This window comes from Miscanthus floridulus, chromosome 8 (assembly GCF_019320115.1).
Source record: "Miscanthus floridulus cultivar M001 chromosome 8, ASM1932011v1, whole genome shotgun sequence".
Taxonomy (NCBI): Eukaryota; Viridiplantae; Streptophyta; class Magnoliopsida; order Poales; family Poaceae; genus Miscanthus; species Miscanthus floridulus.
In genome coordinates this window covers 45,729,899-45,749,691 of record NC_089587.1, presented here as the reverse complement: position 1 = coordinate 45,749,691, position 19,793 = coordinate 45,729,899, and the positions used below count along the sequence as shown (strand labels likewise).

Genomic DNA, 19,793 nt, shown 5'->3' with positions numbered 1-19,793 from the left:
ACCACCTTTTAATAGAAAAGGGAAAAACAGGACCCGGTGGAATTGCTCTAATAAAAGAGAGTTAGACAAAAATGGACACTTCGCTTGTCAAATGGGCACACCACCGATGTTGGTTAGAGCAGCTCCAAGAGTTTTTCTTAAACCCACACTCTAAATCATTATTTGAAGAGCCGTTTGAATAAAAATATTTTTCTATATCTTTTTTATTTTCTATATCCTTTATGCACTCTCAGCTATCTATCTCTGCTAATGAAAAATCCAAAGGGTAATATTTGGAGATTAATTGAAAAACTGTTGAAGGATATTTTTCTGCTGAAATCTCTATTCCAATTAATAAGAAGAGTATAGCGATACTCTTGGAAATGCTCTTAGTGTTCAATCACAGACTACCATGATGATGATGTGCTACCCTTGCGATTGGCTACAGTCAAAAAAATCGTTTGAATTTCCCGCTCGGCGTTACCGAAAGAGTTCCCCCATGTCAAGTCAGATGTGTTAACGCGCAAAATGACAAATCCTAGTGGCACCGACAGTTAGATCCGATCAGTGGAGAAATGGACACAAAAGATATTGTATAATTTGGGTTTTTCACAGGATGGATCTCCATGTTACCATCAAGCATCAAAGCAGCGTTCTCCTTTTGAAATAATGACTTCAAAAATTTATACTAAAATATAGTCTATTTTATATAGTGTCTATTTAAATATTTAGCGAAGTTTGTTAAGAAAAAACCATAATTTAAAGGGAAACATCTTAATCAGGTTTAATTCATGAATACATATATCATTTAAGTATTTTGCGTTGAGTTAATTTAAATATATTATATTACACGACGGAGAGAGAGTATATTGTATACTCAATATGTTACGTTACCCTTAATATTTGGACAAATAAGTCAAAATAATTAATTTTCTTCCACATTTACTCGGACCGAATTTGGATTTTTTGGGTCAAGTGCTAACATGGTTGCATATCAAAAATAAGTAATTCTCAAGACTTAACCTATGACCTTCACACTCACACAACACCTCCCTACCAATAATTACACACTCAACATGATGCTATCCTTTTTATATATATTAAAATTTTATAAACTTGTATTGAATATTTTGGCTACTAGATGAACTTAAACGTAAAAAAGTTCAACTAAAATCCTTTAAATTTTTCAAGCACTACAACTTTGGTACAACATGGTTGTTAAAAAAAATAAAAAACTGAATCTCAGATATGTGAATTGAAACAAATATTTGAGACAAATGTTGCTAATATTTTATAATAAATTTATTTGGCGATACAAATATTGCTAATATTTTTTATAAACCTAATTAAACTAAAAAAATTGTCCAGTATGAACTTAGCGATGCTCTTTTTGGATGGAGGGAGCTGTCGATTCCGGTTGCTGCGCCGCGGCAGGGACAACAAAACAACCGAGTGAGCAGTACACAGCCGTCCTGATTATTTTAATAATCTATAATTGTCTGTATATTATATACGTAAATTTTGAAAATCAACCTAAGTAACGGGGGAGTATCATAACAAGGCACTACCTCCGTCCAAAAAAAAATACAATTCTAACATAGTATCATATTTTTAGTACCTTAAGTTTGATCAATTATAGATAAAAAAATATCTATGTTCATGATAGCAAATAAATACCATCAGACTAATTACGAAATGTATTTTTATAATAAATTAATTTAAATATATAATTGTGAATATTATTCACTAAAAACTTATTTATACGTGAACTACCTTTGATAGCACACAACCTATAATTGCATTCGGAGGTGGTACTACTGTCCAAAGCATCGTCATTTTGTACCGTTCTTTTATTAATGCAAGCAGTTTCCTTTCGGCGCTCCTCGGCCTATGCAGCAGCCTTTTATTTCCTGCTTATTGTTGCACCAATATATTGTACTCCAAACTAGTGAGCTCGATCTGTGTACATATACTCATATAGTATATATCAAGGTAACAGATCAGTGCCGTCCGTCCGGCTGGATCTCCATTGCTGCCTTCTCGGCTTGTCAGTTGTCACTCACTGTGACTGTGAAGCAAGAGAAGGCAAGCATGGAGGAGCCGCTCCTGAGCGCACCGTCGAGCACGGAAAAGCTTCTTCATGGGGTAGGAGGCAAGGAGGAGGAGGAGAGCTTGGCGTTGGCGGTGCGCGAGACGAAGCAGCAGCTGTACCTCGCCGGGCCGCTCGTCGTCGGGTTCCTCCGCAGAACCTGGTCCAGATGGTCTCCGTCATGTTCGTCGGCCACCTCGGCGAGCTCGCGCTGGCCAGCGCGTCCCTGGCCACCTCCTTCGCCGGCGTCACGGGCTTCAGCTTGCTGGTAGGTGTGGTGAACATCACATCACATCACATCTCCCACCGTCTCTCTCAGCTCGTTTTTCTGATTTTTCTCTCGTTTCTGTCCATGCTTGCATCGGCAGGCTGGCATGGCGTGCAGCCATGACACGCTGTGCGGCCAAGCGTTCGGAGCGAAGCAGTACTACCAGCTGAGCGTCTACAAGCAGCGAGCCATGGTGGTCCTAGCTCTGGTGAGCACACCGGTGTCGGTGGTGTGGGTCTGTTGAGCTATGATCCAAATTTAAGATTAGGCCGAAGCAAAGCGGCCCATTAGTGTTAAGAGGGACTACACCATCTATTAGTTCCGTATTGCTAATAGACGAGGGTGTGGGGTTTTTTCTCCCTATATATACGGACCACCTCCCTCATAGGCATCATAGACTTGTATACGGGAAGGCCCCTAGGTTAGGGTATCCCCAAGTTGTAAATCTCCGGCGTTTGTAACCTCACCCGATATAGTGAAGATTTGCTGGCTGGTGTCCGTGATTTTTCCCTTTCACCTTGGGAGTATTTTCCACGTTAAAATCTCGCGTCTCCTGTGTTTGATCTACTGTTCTTCGTCGTTTATATTGCTTATCGTTTATAACAAGTGGTACCAGAGCTTGGTTTGACCTTAGGGTTTCGCGATGGTATCGATGAAGTTTGATCTACCGCTGCTGGATTACAAAATGAGATTTGCACTGTGGCAAGTCAAGATGCGGGCGATTCTGGCACAATCTTCGGATCTTGATGAGGCGCTGGACGGTTTCGGAGGAAAAGGGCAGAAGTCATGGACCGCTGAAGAGAAGCGGAAGGATCGTAAGGCTCTGTCTCTGATTCAACTTCATCTACATAATGATATTTTGCAAGAAGTGCTGCAGGAGAAAACTGCCGCAGAACTTTGGCTCAATCTAGAATCGATCTGTATGTCCAAGGATCTAACCAGTAAGATGCACGTGAAGATGAAGTTGTTCACGCATAAGCTGCAAGAAGGTGGTTCGGTGATGAACCACTTATCGATCTTTAAGGAGATCGTTGCCAACCTAGTGTCGATGGAGGTAAAATATGATGATGAAGATTTAGCTCTTCTACTGTTATGCTCCCTGCCTACTTCATTTGCAAATTTTCGAGATACCATACTATTAAGCCGCGATGAACTAACTCTTGTGGAAGTATATGAGGCCCTCCAGACGAGGGAGAAGATGAAAGGTATGGTTCAGTCTGATGTGTCGTCCTCCAAGGGCGAAGTGTTACAGGTTAGAGGCAGGCCCGAGCAGAAAACCTACAACAACAACAACAATAATCGAGACAAGAGCAAGAATGATAAAGGCCGTTCGAAGTCCAGAGGCAGGGATAAGTTCTGCAGGTATTGTAAGAAAGATACTCATGTCATTGAGGATTGTTGGAAGCTGCAGAATAAGGAGAAAAGAAACGGTACGTATAAACCGAAAAATAAATCCGATGGTGATGGTAAGGCCTCTGTTGTCTCCGCTGTTGATAATTCTGATTCAGGAGATGTTCTGGTTGTTTTTGCTGGTTGTGTTGCTAGTCGTGATGAATGGATACTTGATTCTGCATACTCGTTTCATATATGCTCTAACAGAGATTGGTTCAGTTCTTATGAGTCTGTGCAGAGTGGAGATGTTGTGCGTATGGGAGATAACAACCCCCGTGAGATTGTGGGCATTGGCTCCGTTCAGATCAAGATGCATGATGGCATGATACGCACACTGAAAGATGTGAGGCACATACCAGGGATGGCTAGAAATCTCATCTCCCTCAGCACACTTGATGCCGAGGGGTACAGACACTCCGGTTCAGGTGGAGTGTGTAAGGTATCAAAAGGCTCTCTCATTTATATGATAGGTGATATGAACTCTGCAAAGTTATATATTCTTAGAGGAAGTACTTTACATGGTTTCGTCACTGCTGCTGTTGTTTCTAATGATGAACCAAATAAAACTAATCTCTGGCATATGCGTCTTGGGCATATGAGTGAACTTTGTATGGCAGAATTGATCAAGAGAGACCTGCTGAATGGCTGCACTATGGGTAAGATGAAGTTCTGTGAGCACTGTGTTTTTGGTAAACACAAGAGGGTAAAATTCAATGCATCTGTTCATACCACCAAAGGTACACTTGATTATGTACATGCTGATTTGTGGGGGGCGTCTCGTAAGCCCTCTTATGGTGGTGCTCGTTACATGCTTACCATTATTGATGATTACTCTAGAAAAGTGTGGCCTTATTTTCTGAAAAGTAAAGATGATACTTTTACTGCTTTTAAAGAGTGGAAAGTTATGATAGAAAGGCAAACTGAAAAGAAGGTAAAATTACTTCGTACTGACAATGGCGGTGAATTCTGTTCGGATGCTTTTAATGATTACTGCAGGGAAGAAGGCATTGTTAGGCACCACACCATTCCGTACACTCCTCAGCAGAATGATGTGGCTGAGCGCATGAATCGAACGATCATCTCGAGGGCTCATTGCATGTTATCCAATGCTCATATGAACAAGCATTTTTTGGCTGAGGCTGCTAACACTGCCTGTTACTTGATCAACCGGTCACCTTCTATCTAACTTAATAAGAAAACTCCCATTAAAGTATGGTCTGGTATGCCTGCTGATTATTCACAGTTGAGAGTTTTCGGTTGCACTGCTTATGCTCATGTTGATAATGGAAAGCTAGAACCTAGAGCCATTAAGTGTATGTTTCTTGGTTATGGTTCTGGAGTTAAAGGATATAAGTTATGGAATCCTGAAATTAAAAAGACTTTCATAAGCAGGAGCGTTGTTTTCAATGAATCTGTTATGTTTAATGACAGCTTATCCATAGATGTTTCACCAGTTAGTTCTGATGAGGAGCAGGAACATGTTAGCATGCAGGTAGAGCACGTAGATGATCAGGAAACTGAAATTGTTGATAACAATGTTCATGATATTGTTCAGCACTCACCTCCTGTTTTGCAGCCTCAAAATCAGTCTATTGCAGATCGCAGAACAAAGAGGAGTTGTGGACCTCGTCCACGTTTAACTGAGGAATGTGATATTGTTCATTATGCCTTTAGTTGTGCTGAATAGGTTGAGAATATTCATGAGCCGGCTATGTACACTGAAGCTGTTGTTTCTGGTGACCGCGAGAAGTAGATTTCCGCTATGCAAGAAGAGATGCAGTCGGAAAAATGGCACATGGGATGTTGTGCGCTTGCCTAAACATAAGAAGGCCGTTCGTTGCAAATGGATCTTCAAGAGAAAGGAAGGTTTGTCTCCTAGTGAGCCTCCAAGATTTAAGGCAAGGTTAGTAGCAAAAGGTTTCAGTCAGATTTCTGGTGTTGATTATAATGATGTGTTCTCTCCAGTTGTAAAGCATAGTTCAATTCGTACATTTTTCGGTATTGTTGCTATACGAGATCTTAAGCTTGAGCAGTTAGATGTAAAGACTGCATTTCTTTATGGAGAGCTAGAGGAGGAGATATACATGGACCAGCCAGAAGGGTTCATAGTACCTGGTAAGGAGGATCATGTTTGCAAATTAAAGAGGTCCTTATATGGTTTAAAATAGTCTTCTCGTCAATGGTATAAAAGGTTTAATTCTTTTATGATGTCACATGGTTTTAAGATGTCTGAATTTGATAGCTGTGTGTACATTAAATTTGTTGAGGGATCACCTATATACTTGCTGTTATATGTTGATGATATGTTAATTGCTGCCAAGAGCAAGAAAGAAATCACTACGTTGAAGAAATTGTTGAGTAGTGAGTTTGAGATGAAGGATCTTGGTGCTGCTAAGAAGATTCTAGGTATGGAAATTACAAGAGACAGAAATTCTGGTTTGTTATTTTTTAGTCAGCAAAGTTACATTAAGAAAGTTCTTCATCGTTTCAACATGCATGATGCAAAGTCTGTTAATACTCCTATTGCTCCCCATTTCAAATTATTAGCTTTACAATGTGCTAGTACGGATGAGGATTTTGAGTACATGTCAAGAGTTCCATATTCTAGTGCTGTTGGTTCTTTGATGTATGCCATGGTTTGCTCTCGTCCTGATTTATCATATGCTATGAGTTTGGTTAGTAGATACATGGCTAATCCTGGTAAAGAACATTGGAAGGCTGTTCAGTGGATTTTCAGGTACCTTTGTGGTACAACAAATGCCTGTTTGAAGTTTGGCAGGACTGATAAGGGACTCACTGGCTACGTGGATTCAGATTTTGCTGCTGATTTGGATAAGAGGAGATCTCTCACAGGTTATGTGTTCACTATTGATGGTTGTGCTGTGAATTGGAGGGCAACATTGCAGCCCGTTGTTGCCCTGTCTACCACTGAAGCAGAATACATGGCTATTGCTGAAGCATGTAAAGAATCAGTTTGGTTGAAAGGTTTGTTTGCTGAGCTTTGTGGAGATAATTCTTGCATTAATTTATTTTGCGACAGTCAAAGTGCTATATGTCTCACTAAAGATCAGATGTTCCATGAGAGAACGAAGCACATTGATGTCAAATACCATTATGTTCGCGATGTGGTCGCGTAAGGTAAGCTGAAGGTATGCAAGATAAGCACACATGATAATCCTGCTGATATGTTGACAAAGCCAGTTCCTGTTGCTAAGTTTGAGCTTTGCTCAAGCTTAGTTGGTATAACTGTTTAGTCCAAGAGGCTATTTAGCACCAGAAGTATTTCTTTGTTGTTTCAGGGTGAAGATTCGTTTTATGCTACAAGAAGAAATTTGTCTTAAGGTGGAGTTTGTTGAGCTATGATCCAAATTCAAGTTTGGGCCGAAGCAAAGCGGTCCATTAGCGTTAAGAGGGACTACACCATCTATTAGTTCCGTATTGCTAATAGATGATGGTGTGGGGTTTTTTCTCCCTATATATACGGACCACCTCCCTCATAGGCATCATAGACTTGTATACGGGAAGACCCCTAGGTTAGGGTATCCCCAAGTTGTAAATCTCCGACGTTTATAACCTCACCCGATATAGTGAAGATTTGCTGGCTGGTGCCCGTGGTTTTTTCCTTTCAGCTTGGGAGGGTTTTCCACGTTAAAATCTCATGTCTCTGTGTTTGATCTACTATTCTTCATCGTTTATATTGTCTATCGTTTATAACAGGGCCTACACCGGTGAGATCCTTGTCTGGTGCGGGCAGGACCCGGAGATCGCGGCGGCGGCGGGGATCTACATCCGGTGGATGATCCCGGCGTTGTTCCTGTACGGGGCGCTGCAGTGCCACGTCTGGTTCCTGCAGACGCAGAACCCGGTGGTGCCCGTGATGCTGAGCTCCGGCGCCACCGCCGTGTTCCACCCGGCCGTCTGCTGGCTGCTGGTGCGCGCGCTCGGGCTGGGCAGCAACGGCGCCGCGCTCGCCAACGCCATCTCCTACCTGGCGCTCTACGTCCGGCTCTCGCCGTCCTGCAAGTGCAGCTGGACGCAGGGGCGAAGCCCAGTTAAGGCCTGTGGGTGCCCAGGCACCCCCTCCAATTACAGAAAAACATTAGGAGTAAAAGAACTTGGCCCTATAGGCACCCCCCACCAGCCCAAAAGCCCACGCTGACGCTGCGCCACTTCCTTCCAGTGGAAGCAACATCGATCGGCCTCGCCCGCTCCCCTGCGCGATGCTTTGTTTCGCGGCTTCGCTGCCCGACGCCGCGCCCACGCTGATGCCTCGCCTGCCTCGCCCGCACCGCCGCGCCGCTGTCGCCGTGCCACCGCGGACGCCGCGCCAAGCCGCCGTCGCCGCGCGCCCCTGCGGCTGCGGCCTGCCGTCCCTGCGCCGCCCTCGTCCTGCCCAGGCAGCTGGCAGCCCGCTGCCAGGCACCAAGCCGAGCAGGCCCCTGGAGGCGAGCGTCTGGAATCGCCGGCTGGCCGCCCTGCGCCCCTGCGTACGGTACTCTGTACTTCACTACTTCCTGCATCCGGCGTTCCTGTGTCCCTGACGGTTGACGGTGAGTACAGTTAATCCTCGTTCCTCAATGAAATTAATTATATGTGAAATTATGAACTGCAATTTGGTTATGCAAATAAATGAATTATAGGTAATCATGGAGAGGTATTAAAAACGGAAAGCTCAAGACATGATCGATGCTAATAGAATTTCATCTCCGGATGAAATCAATTGGGACGAGGAGATTAAATATGACCCCGGTTTGAGAAAAGAAATTGATGCTTATCATCCGAACCTAAGAGAAAAGGTGAGAAGAAAATACATGGAGAATGGACCTTGCCAGCCTGGATAATTCTACATTTTCTTTACTAAATAATTGATCTATTTGTTCTCTTTTCTTTAGGCTGGATCACATTTTTTGCTATATGGGACATCTTTTGTTCATCGTTTTGGCATTCTTTGAATCACTACACTACAATGATTAATGTCGTCTTTATTTTGTTATAAACGGTGAATGTTATTGCCCTTACTCCTACCAATTTACTTATGTTTTGACCAAAATCACATTGCCATTACTGGAAATTGAATTTTGATGTTAAAATTGTGAGTTAGTTATGCTACTTGTTTGAACATCACATGGGTCACTATACCTATGATGAAGTTGTGCACACCCACCCATTTGCTCTAGCTTCGCCACTGGCTGGACGGGGTTCTCCGCCGAGGCGTTCCGTAGCGTCCCCAACTTCCTGAAGTTCGCCGTGCCGTCCGCCGTCATGGTCTGGTGAGTTTTCACTTTCGGTGAGAGTGAGATTGAATTCATCGATCGATGCATTCTTGTGCTAGCTTCTTCCTCTCATGATCTTATCAGTCTGTTGTACTGGAAATGGACTGCAGCATGAAGTGGTGGTCCTTCGAGTTCCTGGTGATGTTCTCTGGTCTTCTCCCCAACCCCAAGCTCGAGACGGCCGTGCTGTCCATTTGGTAAAAGCCAATCCATTATCGATCTGAGCTTCGATCCTATCCTAGCTATATATGTTCATCGGCCGTTGCTCATGGTTTCTTCTCCTTTATTGTAGCTTGATCACCAACAGCTTCGCATTCATGGTTCCCCTGGGACTTGGTGGTGCCGTAAGCACGCGTGTGTCGAACGAGCTCGGCGCGGGGCATCCGCGAGCGGCCCGGCTGGCAACCCGGGTGGTGGTGCTCCTGGCGTTGGCGGTGGGCGTGTCGGAAGGGGTTGTCATGGTGCTGGTGCGCCACCTGTGGGGGTACGCCTACAGCAACGAGGAGGAGGTGGTCCGCTACACCGCCAGGATGATGCCCCTCATTGCCATCTCCATCGTTTTCGACGGCCTGCAGAGCGTGCTTTCAGGTGAACTTTTCATTGGTTTTTACTCTGAACATTGTGAACAATGTCCTCTATGTGACTAATGTGAGTAGGGCAACAAACAGACTCAGCCTGATGCTCCTGGTATGCCGGTGTTGTTCGGGGCTGCGGCCGCCAAAAGGCTGGCGCATACATCAACCTCGCACAGTACTACCTCGCCGGCATCCCTTCAGCGTTCGTGTTTGCCTTTGTTTGCCATCTAGGAGGAATGGCACGTACTCTGCCTGCCCCATTCATTCAACAGTTTATCTGCCTAGCTTCTTTGAATTTTCAATTTGAGAAGAGGTTCTTATTATCGCTGCTGGTTTGCACACTGAGTGAACAGGGCCTCTGGTTGGGCATCATGTGCGGCCTGGTGGTGCAGATGCTCCTGCTGCTCTCCATCACACTATGCACCAACTGGAACAAAGAAGTAAGCATAACAAGTTTTTGAAGCCGCGCATTTCGTTTGGTTTTCATGTTTTCGTCTAGCTCTGAAATCTGAATCCTGCCTGCCGTTGGGTCTGCATTCTCCAGGCGTTGAAGGCCAAGGATCGAGTGTTCAGCTCTGCTCTTCCTCCGTTAGATTAGACATGGCGGCCGGCCACATGAGATTGCGCGGAGCAGACAAGGGGACGCAGTCTTTGTTGCGATAACACTCAAGGAGAGGCATTGATTGGCACAAGGAAGAAGAAAGGCTAGCTAGTGTGTTCGAAGGAATAATTTACCGATAATGGCCATGTGGCTGTTGAAGAAGTTTTGTCCGTCAATCTGTCTTTGAGGCATCAACGCAAACTAATGATTTGTTCCTTCTGACACCCAACCGGAACCGGGCCATATTGTAACCATCATAGTATGTTTAAGCTGCAAGCAGCTCGATAACTCTTTCTTTAGTCGTAACTGGAGTGCACAAGTAACTGTTGCGTAGCTCAATATGTCATCATTCGCACTAAAGAAGGAACCAACCAAACCAAATAAGCTACCTTAACAACCGACCTCAGTGTTAACATCACCAGAACAGAACCAAATCTCCCCCACGTAGTAAAACTGTAAAACCAAAACCCGTGAGAAATCCATACACAGCAAGCAGGGACATCGTCAGTTACCAAATAGGGGTAGGACAAGCTTTATTGTAGCTTCAAGCGTTTTCTTTTGAGTTCTTGAATCTTGATGCTTTCCAGGGTGCTGATACAAACCTGCAAGTTCCACTTGTCTTGACAGAGCTTCGGAAATGCATCGCCATCACATCTCCGCTGATCTTGTGTAGTTCATCCTTGCCTCCTCACATCCATGGATGTAGATTATGGGGTGGTGTTTGGTTCCAGGCGAGTTCACTTCGCCTCCCCAGTGATAGCGATCAGGAACTTGCCAACCCGGGTGAGCCAATCTAGCTCGCTTGAGCTAGCAAGAGCTACAGCTTCTGAACCTCATCAGCACACGTCACGAGAAAAGTTTGCTTGACATCGTCTGAACCTCATCAACACATATCCCGAGAAAAGTTTGCTCCACATCCAACGCTCGGTATCCTAGCTACCTCCAAACTCCTGAAAAGTGCACTATGCAAAAAGAAGACTCCCCGTCACATCAAACTTGCGGTACATGCATGAAATACTAAATGTAGATAAAATCAAAAACTAATTGCACAGTTTGCTTTAACTTTACGAGACAAATCTTTTGAGTCTAATTAGTCAATGTTTAGACAATAATTCACAAATACAAATGAAATGCTACAGTAAGAAATCTTCACTATGCAAAGTTTATTTGCGCAAAGTTTGCCCAGATAACACCGCCTAGGCAAAGGCATCCCGGTACTGAGCCAAGAAACCAAGCACGCCAATATGTGTTCTTTCCCTTGCTGCGAACTGAGCACATGGTGATATTAATATTACACGTCGTCACTGCGGCATTCTGCACAGCTGAGTGAGCAGGTTGTGTCCGCATATAGAAGTGCCAGGGAGATCCAAAGAAACACGTATTGCGATCTGAAAAAGCGCACATGACCGATAATAAAAAAAAATGTCCACAAGGAAACACGTAGGCACACCACTTGAGTGCAGTTGCTAGAATACCCTGCCGCGCTTTGTATTTCTGCTGGAGGCAACATACCAACAAAATTGCTTCAACTTTCCTCATGGTCGTCCACTCCTTCACTCCATTTCAGCGTGCACAACTTTGATATGAAAAGCAACGCTATTGCGTTACAGATTGTTAGCTACGAATGCTCAATCAAGTTTCTACTCACTCAATATATGCTATTCAGAGTTCAGAGAATGCTATGAATAGAATATCCATCAACCAGATTTGCATGGCAATGACATACATCAATCGCAATCACACAGATCTATTCAAGCAAACTGGTTTGAAAATTCCTGATGCATATTCAGTTCTCAGTTGAGACTTCAGGCACAAACCACGTTACCCTGATAACTGATCCAAACTTGCACTAAAAACAGAAAATTCTACTAGCGAACGGCAACAGAACAAAACTACTTGCATCACTTAACTGGAGTGCTGGACCTAACAAAGATATTTCAAGTCAAAACTCAATAAAGGAATTTCCAAGAATTTAGCACCCCATTAAGTATACGTCCTAAAGCCAAATGCTAGCTCAAATGTAGGGATCAGCAGGATCCACAGCTTAAGCAGTAGCTTGGAAGAAAGTACAAATATATCATCACTAATGCTCACCACCATGAAATTGCAAATATGCCCACTGCTCGCATCTCACCCATATAAATTCAAAACAAATCACCTTTTGTAGATTGAATCTTCTATCCGCCATCTGATTATAACCAATGAACAATACTCGTGTAAGTGCATACACAATGGAATATCATAAAAAAGTAAAAGACAACATAAAGGCAATGTACATGAAAATATACAATTTAAATAGACATCTCTACATAAAGAGTTCTACATGAATTTGTTGTAGCAGGACGTGGTTGAGTAAAATTCAGATGTAATACTGAGTTGGATCCATTTTGTCCATTTTTTATGTAGATTCAAGTTGGTCCCAAACGATGAGGAGAGTCCTTAAAGGATTAGGAGACTAAGGTATTTATTATCTTCTATGTAACAAATCACAATGATATCACAAAAACAAATTAAGTTCATAAATCATTAACGTGCTAAGACCCATGTTGCAAGAGGCATGGAACACATCTCTGCGCTGAACCTCAAAAATTGATTCATGTATTTGGAGAATAATTCTGAGCAGAGATTTTTCATCCACTGCATTTGAGAACTCAAGTCCCTTCAACAAGACTAATATCTTAGTGATCAACTGCTAACAACATTAATTGTTGCTCGTCTAAGTAACCTTAATGAAACAACCATTGAAATTGATCTCTAATCGGTAATAAACTCACCAAACTGACCATCTCCTGTGATGCAAGCTACTTTAAAGGTGAAGCATATGCTCAAATGTTTATGCCAGTTACATCAGCCTAAGTAAATGAGAATCAAAGTTACAAGAGCTATTAATTCTACACGACAAATTCATCTAGAGATACGCTAGTTAATACTTTAAACAAATGCCAGAGCCATCTAAGAAAGCATTACTGGTTGACATCGTATGTATGTATCAAGTACCAACACCACACTTACTATTCCTGGTCCTGGGTTAAATATGAATACAGTAGAACCTATTAGAAAATCCTACACTACAAGAACTATAAATTCTACACTACAAATTCATCTACAATTCTAGATACACTAGTTGATACTTTAAGCAATTGACAAAGGATTACTAGTCAACATCGTATGTACATAGTAAGTACCAACTCCAAAACTAATCATTCCTGGGTTAAATCTGAACACAAAACTTACCACAAACTTATTAGTTGCAATCTAGTGAAGAAATACACATTAGACTAAAGGTGAAACTAAATAATTTAATAAGAGCAGAATTCATGAGATGCGACATCAACCCTGTGCCTCTTGTACCATCTATGACAAATTTGGCTGTCCCCTGTAGTCACTAGACAAGTGAAGTTTCACACATGTGAAATCAAACTCCCACACAATCTGCATGCTTCATGTGGCTCCTTCTATAGATATGTGATGAAGTTACATCAAATTTTAATTGCATCTATGTCAATTTTTACTGCAGAGAAACATAACATTTCGTTCATTGGTTCAGATGTGAAATCCAAGTTTTGGACCTATGAATTCTACAAATTGAGCAAATAATAATACACCAACATCAAGAGGAAACATAATAACTCAAGTAGACTGTTATACCACATTAATCCAGAAAGGTTTAGTCCACTAAGCTGAGCAACAAATTAAGAACCTCCTTCTTTATGTCCCCTTGACGGACCTCCGCCTTCGTCTCAGCTACTCTTAGCTTCTTGATCTTGGATTCCAGACCTTCTGCCTTCTCATCAGCAATGGACCCAAATGCTCTCTTCAGAGTCTCCCCACATGGATGATGGGCCTCAATCTCCTCCACGTAAACAGCAAGGTTGGAATACAACTTCTGCAGCTCATCAAAACCTCTGCGCACACCTTGCACATTAGCATCTCCTTCTGTTTCATCATCATGAATTTCTCCTTCCTTACTCCTAATCAGAATGCCACCATTCTGATTTGCATTTATGGTTTCCTTTGGTGTCAGACTGTCTGTATCTCTGTCCATCTTCCCTTTGTCAGTTTTCCCCTTCTTGCCCTTGGCCAAATTACCAGCATCTTTGTTCAATTCCTCATTGTGACTTTCCTGCTTCTTACTCTTACTTAGGGAGGCAGTGGTGGCAGCCTCCTCTGACAACCTGGTCTGCCCCTTCTTACTTCCTTTCTGAGAATCACCACTTTGATTGGCAGTACTGGGGGCAGCCTCCTTTGCCGCGCCACCCTTTGCATTTCCATCCATCTTCTCTTTGTTAGCCTGCCCCTTCTTACCCTTTGTAACAGCACCACCCTTTTGAGACGTAACGGCAGCAGCAGCCTCCCTTGCCTTCTCTCCCCAGATTGCTTCTGAGAGATTATACATCTGGAGTCCATCTTCTGTACTTGGCACAATGCCCGTGCTCACTGCTTTCTCGTACCGTTCCTTTAGCCTTCGCACCTTCTCATAGATATCCGTGTAGGTGCAGTTCTTCCTGACGAGGCGGTCACGAACACTAGCAAGAAGTAAATCAGTCTTTGGCAGCTCACCCTCACTCTTGACATGCGCCGCAAGAGCCTCCAAGATCTTCGTCTCATCATCTTTCCCCCAGCGCACAGGCTTCTCAGACTTGCCTGAGGGCGTGGCCTCAGGAGCTGCCTTCTCAGCCTTGCCCTTCTTCGCCTTTCCTGCTGGAGTGGCATCAGGCACTGGTTTCTCTAGCTCGGCCTTGCCCTTCTTCGTCTTTCCTGCTGGAGTGGCCTCAGGCGCCGGCTTCTCTAGCTCGACCTTGCCCTTCTTCGCCTTGGGAGGAGGGTTAGCCTCAGCCCCCGCCACAGCCTTCTCCTCCCCGGCCTTGGCCTTTTTTGCCTTCCCGGTAGGAGCAGGATCCGAGGCGGGCCTCTTCCTCTCCTGCTCTGTCTTGGACACCCCGGCCGCCGCCGCGGCCTTCTTCTGAACCACAGGCACCGGGTTCTCCGGCTCCGACTCCGACGACTCGCCCTCCTCCTCCTCCTCCTCCTCCTCGGCATCGGATTCCGGCTGGGGGGCCGGGTGCGTATGCTTGGTGGGGGAGCGGGGCACCTGGCGCATCTGGAAGGATTGGACGTCGGTGTCGGATTCCGAGTCCGCCTCCGACGAGTCGGCGTTGTTGGCCGCGGCCTGCGGAGGCCTACGGTGCGCCGGGGGGCGAGGAGGCTCCTCCAACTCTTCGGAGCCAGATTCCTCGGAGGAGGACTCCTCCTGCGGCGGCGGCGGCGAAGGCGCGCGGCGCTTGCGGGCCATCGCTCGCAGCTAGGGTTTAGGGGGGTGGGGGGGGGAACGGGGAATGAGAAGATTCTGATGCGAGACGACTCGGTTGGACGATTGGTTGGACGACCGTTGGAGTACTGGACTGCTGTGCCAGGTGTCCAGCGTTTGTATCGTGTTGAGCTGACTCCACGATAATCTTTTGCCAAGTTTTGTGAACTTTGGCAACATTTGAATTTATACTATACGCTTAAATCTTTTATTACGTGTTCACCTATAATGTTCTGATACTTTGAAGCACGTTAATCAAAGCCTAGGATGTGAAGAATCATCGATTTAAGAACGGTGTTGCATAGAATACTTTAGGCAAAATATTTCTCCCCATAATAGTAGAATCCCTATCGATCCAAAATTGCTTCCAACGACATTCTCAATCAACAACTATAAACTTTGGTTAGATTCACTTAGGTAGCGTTTGGTTGAAAAGACAAAGTGGGACTAAATGGGACGGACCCAGGACAAGCGACGTTTGGTTGAGGGGCGAGCAGGGCGAGGACGTCCCTCGTGGGAATATTCCTGTGAGATGCGGGGTGACCCGTCCCAAAAAATTTCGTGGACTGGGCGACCCAGGTGGGACGAGCGACTCTAAAAGGTCATAATGGCTAGAGGAGGTGAATAGCATATTAAAAATTTCTACAACAACACTTAGCAAACCGGTTAGACAATTATGGGGTGAAGCAAGTGTTGCGCTAGCCTACTAAAATTACAAGCCACCTACCACAAATCTAGTTTATATAGTTTCTATCCACACAATAGCTGTGTCACTATACTAAGTTAGTGTGCTCTCAAAGGCTAACTAAAGAGCCACACTAACCAAACTAACAAGCTCTCACAACTAGCTACACTAAAGAGCTTGACAACTAGTTTGCGGTAATGTAGAGAGAATGAGCAAGATGGTTATACCACCAAGTCGAGAAATGAATCAATCAATCACAAGAATGAAGACCAATCACCTCGAAATCAAATGATGACACAATGATTTTTTACCAAGGTTCACTTGCTTGCCGGCAAGCTAGTCCTCGTTGTGGCGATTCACTCACTTAGAGGTTCACGAGCTGATTGGCATCACCCGCCAAACCCTCAATAGGGTGCCACACAACCAACACGAGATGAGAATCACACAAGCCACGAGTAAATTACTAGAGTACCTTTTGGTTCTCCACCGGGAAAAGGTCAAGAACCCCTCACAATCACCACGATCGGAGCTGGAGACAATCACCAACCTCTACTCGACGATCCTCGCTACTCCAAGCCGTCTAGGTGGTGGCAACCACCAAGAGTAACAAGCGAATCCTACAGCAAAACACGAACACCAAGTGCCTCTAGATGCAAACACTCAAACAATGCACTTGGATTCACTCTCAATCTCACAAAGATAATGAATCAATGATGGAGATGAGTGGGAGGTCTTTGGCTAAACTCACAAGGTTGCTATGTCAATACAAATGGCCAAGAGAGTGAGCTAGAGCCGGCCAAATGATATTTATAGACACCCCCAAACAATAGAGCCGTTGGCTCAATTATTGGGATGACTGCGCATCGACCAGACGCGCAGGTCGTGTGCACCGGACGTGTCTGGTCGCCTGCGTCCGATCGCTGCCAAACCGCCACGTGTCCCATTCAAACGAAGTAGCTGTTGTTGTCACGAGTACCACTCTCAACTGTGATCGGACGCATCCGGTGTGGACGACCGGACGCAGGAAACTCAACGTCCGGTCGAGTCTAGAGAGCTCCCAAAGCCGCTTCGGACCGACCGGACGCGTCCAGTCACACCGGACCGGACGCAGGAGACTCAGCGTCCGATCGAGTCCAGAGAGCTCCTAGAGCCGCTCTGGGCCGACTGGACGCAGGAGACTCAGCGTCCAGTTGCGTCCAGAGAGCTCCCAAAGCCGCTCTAGGCCGACCGGACGCTCGTAGAGTCCGATCAATTATAGCACTGAAACCCGAGAGTTGCTAGTTCACACCAGACGCATCCGGTCGCTTCTCTACAAACCTGAACCGAGCTAACTCCCATTGACCGAACGCTAAACAGTAACTTCTCAGCGTCCGGTCGCTCCTCTGAGCCAGAGTCCGGTCATTAATACCGGACATGTCCAGTCGCCATACCAGACGCGTCCGGTTACTCTATGACCAGCGCGACTAACTCCTTTTCAACTCTATCTTCTTCACCCTTGCTTAAATGTGCCAACCACCAAGTGTATCACCTTGTGCACATGTGTTACCATATTTTCACAAATATTTTTATGGGTGTTAGCACTCCACTAGATCCTAAATGCAAATGCATTGAGTTAGCAGCATCTAGTGGCACTTTGATAACCGCATTTCGATACAAGTTTCATCCCTCTTAATAGTATGGCTATTGAACATAAATGTGATCACACTCGCTAAGTGTCTTGATCACCGAAACAAAAAGGCTCCTACCACTTATACCTTTGCCTTGAGCCTTTTGTTTTTCTTTTACTTCTTTTCCAAGTCCAGGCACTTGATCATCACCATGGCAACACCATCATCATGTCTTGATCTTTATTTGCTTCACCACTTGAAGTAGTGCTACCTATCTCATAATCACTTTGATAAACTAGGTTAGCACTTAGGGTTTCATCAATTCACCAAAACCAAACTAGAGTGTTTAGGCTCACTGCGCGGAAGAAAGGAGAGGAGGAGCACCGGTCGTGGACGCAGGCGTGGGCAAGGGCTCTATCATGGCCGTAGGCAAGGAAGGAGCGCACGTAGCCGAGCTCGCCTGCGCCTGCCTACAGATGAGCTTCGGCTCGCCGCCACGCATGGGAGACGCAGCGCAGCTCCGTCGTGTAGGGTGGGGCGCGGGGCACGACCGTCGGCTGTGGTGATGGAGGCGCAGGGTGCGGTCGCCGGCTACGAGGGGATGAAGGCATGGGGTACAGCGGGCGGCTGCGGGGATGTAGGCGAGGGGCTCAGTCGCTGGCTACAGGGATGAAGGCACAGCGTACAACCACCGACTGCAGGGATGGAGGCACAGGGCACGGTCGCTCGCTGCAGGGATGGAGGTGCCGGGCACGGCTGCGCGGGTCGAGGCACGGGCGAGCATGGGCGCAATTCCCAACCCCGCGCTTGGGCCGGAAATTCTGGAGCGGAGGAAGGAAAGAAAAAACTGACAAATGGACCCCACCTGTCAACGGGTGATCTCACTTTTGATGTTTGCGGACCAAACAGAAAATGGGTTGGTCACATCCCCTTCAACAAAACAGAAATAAGAGTGGTCCCGTCCTAGAAACCAGAAACAAAACTGTCCCACACCACCTTGACTCTCAACCAAATGCTAGAGTATGTTTGATTTTGGAATGAGGGGAGATGGATCAGGTCGTTCGTAGCTTTGTAGGATGGGATGATCCTATTCCAGTGTTTGGTACGAGGGATAGCTCCTCTCCTATTGTGTGTTTGTAGAAGGGACAGGGTTTGGGGCAACTTGTCACTCTTTTATCTCTATCATTTGTGGGACCCAAATGTCAGCGTCTTTCTCTTCTTCTTCCTGTCTTGCACCCGTCGCGTCCGACGCAGGTCCGCGGTCATCACCCCCGCTCCGTCCGGCACGGCGACGTTCATGCCCCCTGTCATGTCCACTGCCACCACAGCCACCCTGACCCTGTTTGCCGCAGCCGCCCCTGCCTAACATGCGCCTGTTCGTTTGGGCTGATTTGGCTTATAAGTCATGGCTGAATGTACTGTTGATTGGTTTGGTGTGAAAGAAAAATACTGTTCGTTGGCTGATAAGCCATGACTTATAAGCCAAATACGACCAGGCAAACTTTTTGGTGGTCATTGGGGCCTGCAACTGTCGCCACCCCCAGATTAATTACGCGAAGACAAGTGCGGTTGGCGCTGGACTTCCTCCTGCTACGGGATCTCGGTGTGGGGCAGACTTGATAGCGCTCGACGGTAGTTTTTTTTGCTCCACTACTTCAAATAAAATAAAGAGGACATAGAAATAGATAGCGTGAAGAGAATAGGTAGCCAACAAATCGATGAACCAAATAGATAGCTTGATGAAAATCCGGAGGGCAAGGCATTCTGAGATCTGGAGGGCAAGTCATCCAGTTGGAGATGGTTTTCTTTTGCTCCACTAAAATAAAGAGTAGAGGGCAAATAGGTCTTTTTTCCTCCGCTACTCAGTGAACAAACAGTGTTTTCCTTTCACAACAACATAAGCATCAACACAAGGCAAAAGTTATGCTAAAGTAGTTCAAGCGAACATTGCAGTCTAATTGCTTTCTTCGTAGGACACGTTTAGGACTTTAGGCAGCCCGGAGATGCTCTTAGTCT

The 19,793-nt window shown here is 45.4% G+C and overlaps 1 protein-coding gene and 1 pseudogene across 2 annotated transcripts; one reads left to right on the top strand and one right to left on the bottom strand.

Annotated features, from left to right (window-relative positions):
* Positions 1–2,070: 2,070 nt before the first annotated feature.
* LOC136476292 (protein DETOXIFICATION 16-like) lies at positions 2,071–11,756 on the top strand (annotated as a pseudogene).
* A 144-nt stretch (positions 11,757–11,900) lies between these two features.
* Positions 11,901–15,494, bottom strand: LOC136476291 (STOREKEEPER protein-like). Of its 2 annotated transcripts, none has more exons than XR_010763514.1 (2): positions 12,952–15,494; positions 11,901–12,365 (listed from the first exon to the last, which is right to left on the bottom strand). XR_010763514.1 is itself a non-coding variant. In XM_066474068.1 (2 exons), exon 1 carries the CDS (start codon positions 15,468–15,470, stop codon positions 13,845–13,847), a length of 1,626 nt encoding a protein of 541 aa, XP_066330165.1. In that variant the 5' UTR covers positions 15,471–15,494; the 3' UTR covers positions 11,901–12,365; positions 13,826–13,844. The 2 variants fall into 2 exon arrangements, 1 of the variants encoding a protein (XP_066330165.1); XM_066474068.1 differs by having other exon boundaries at positions 13,826–15,494.
* Between the last annotated feature and the right edge of the window lie 4,299 nt (positions 15,495–19,793).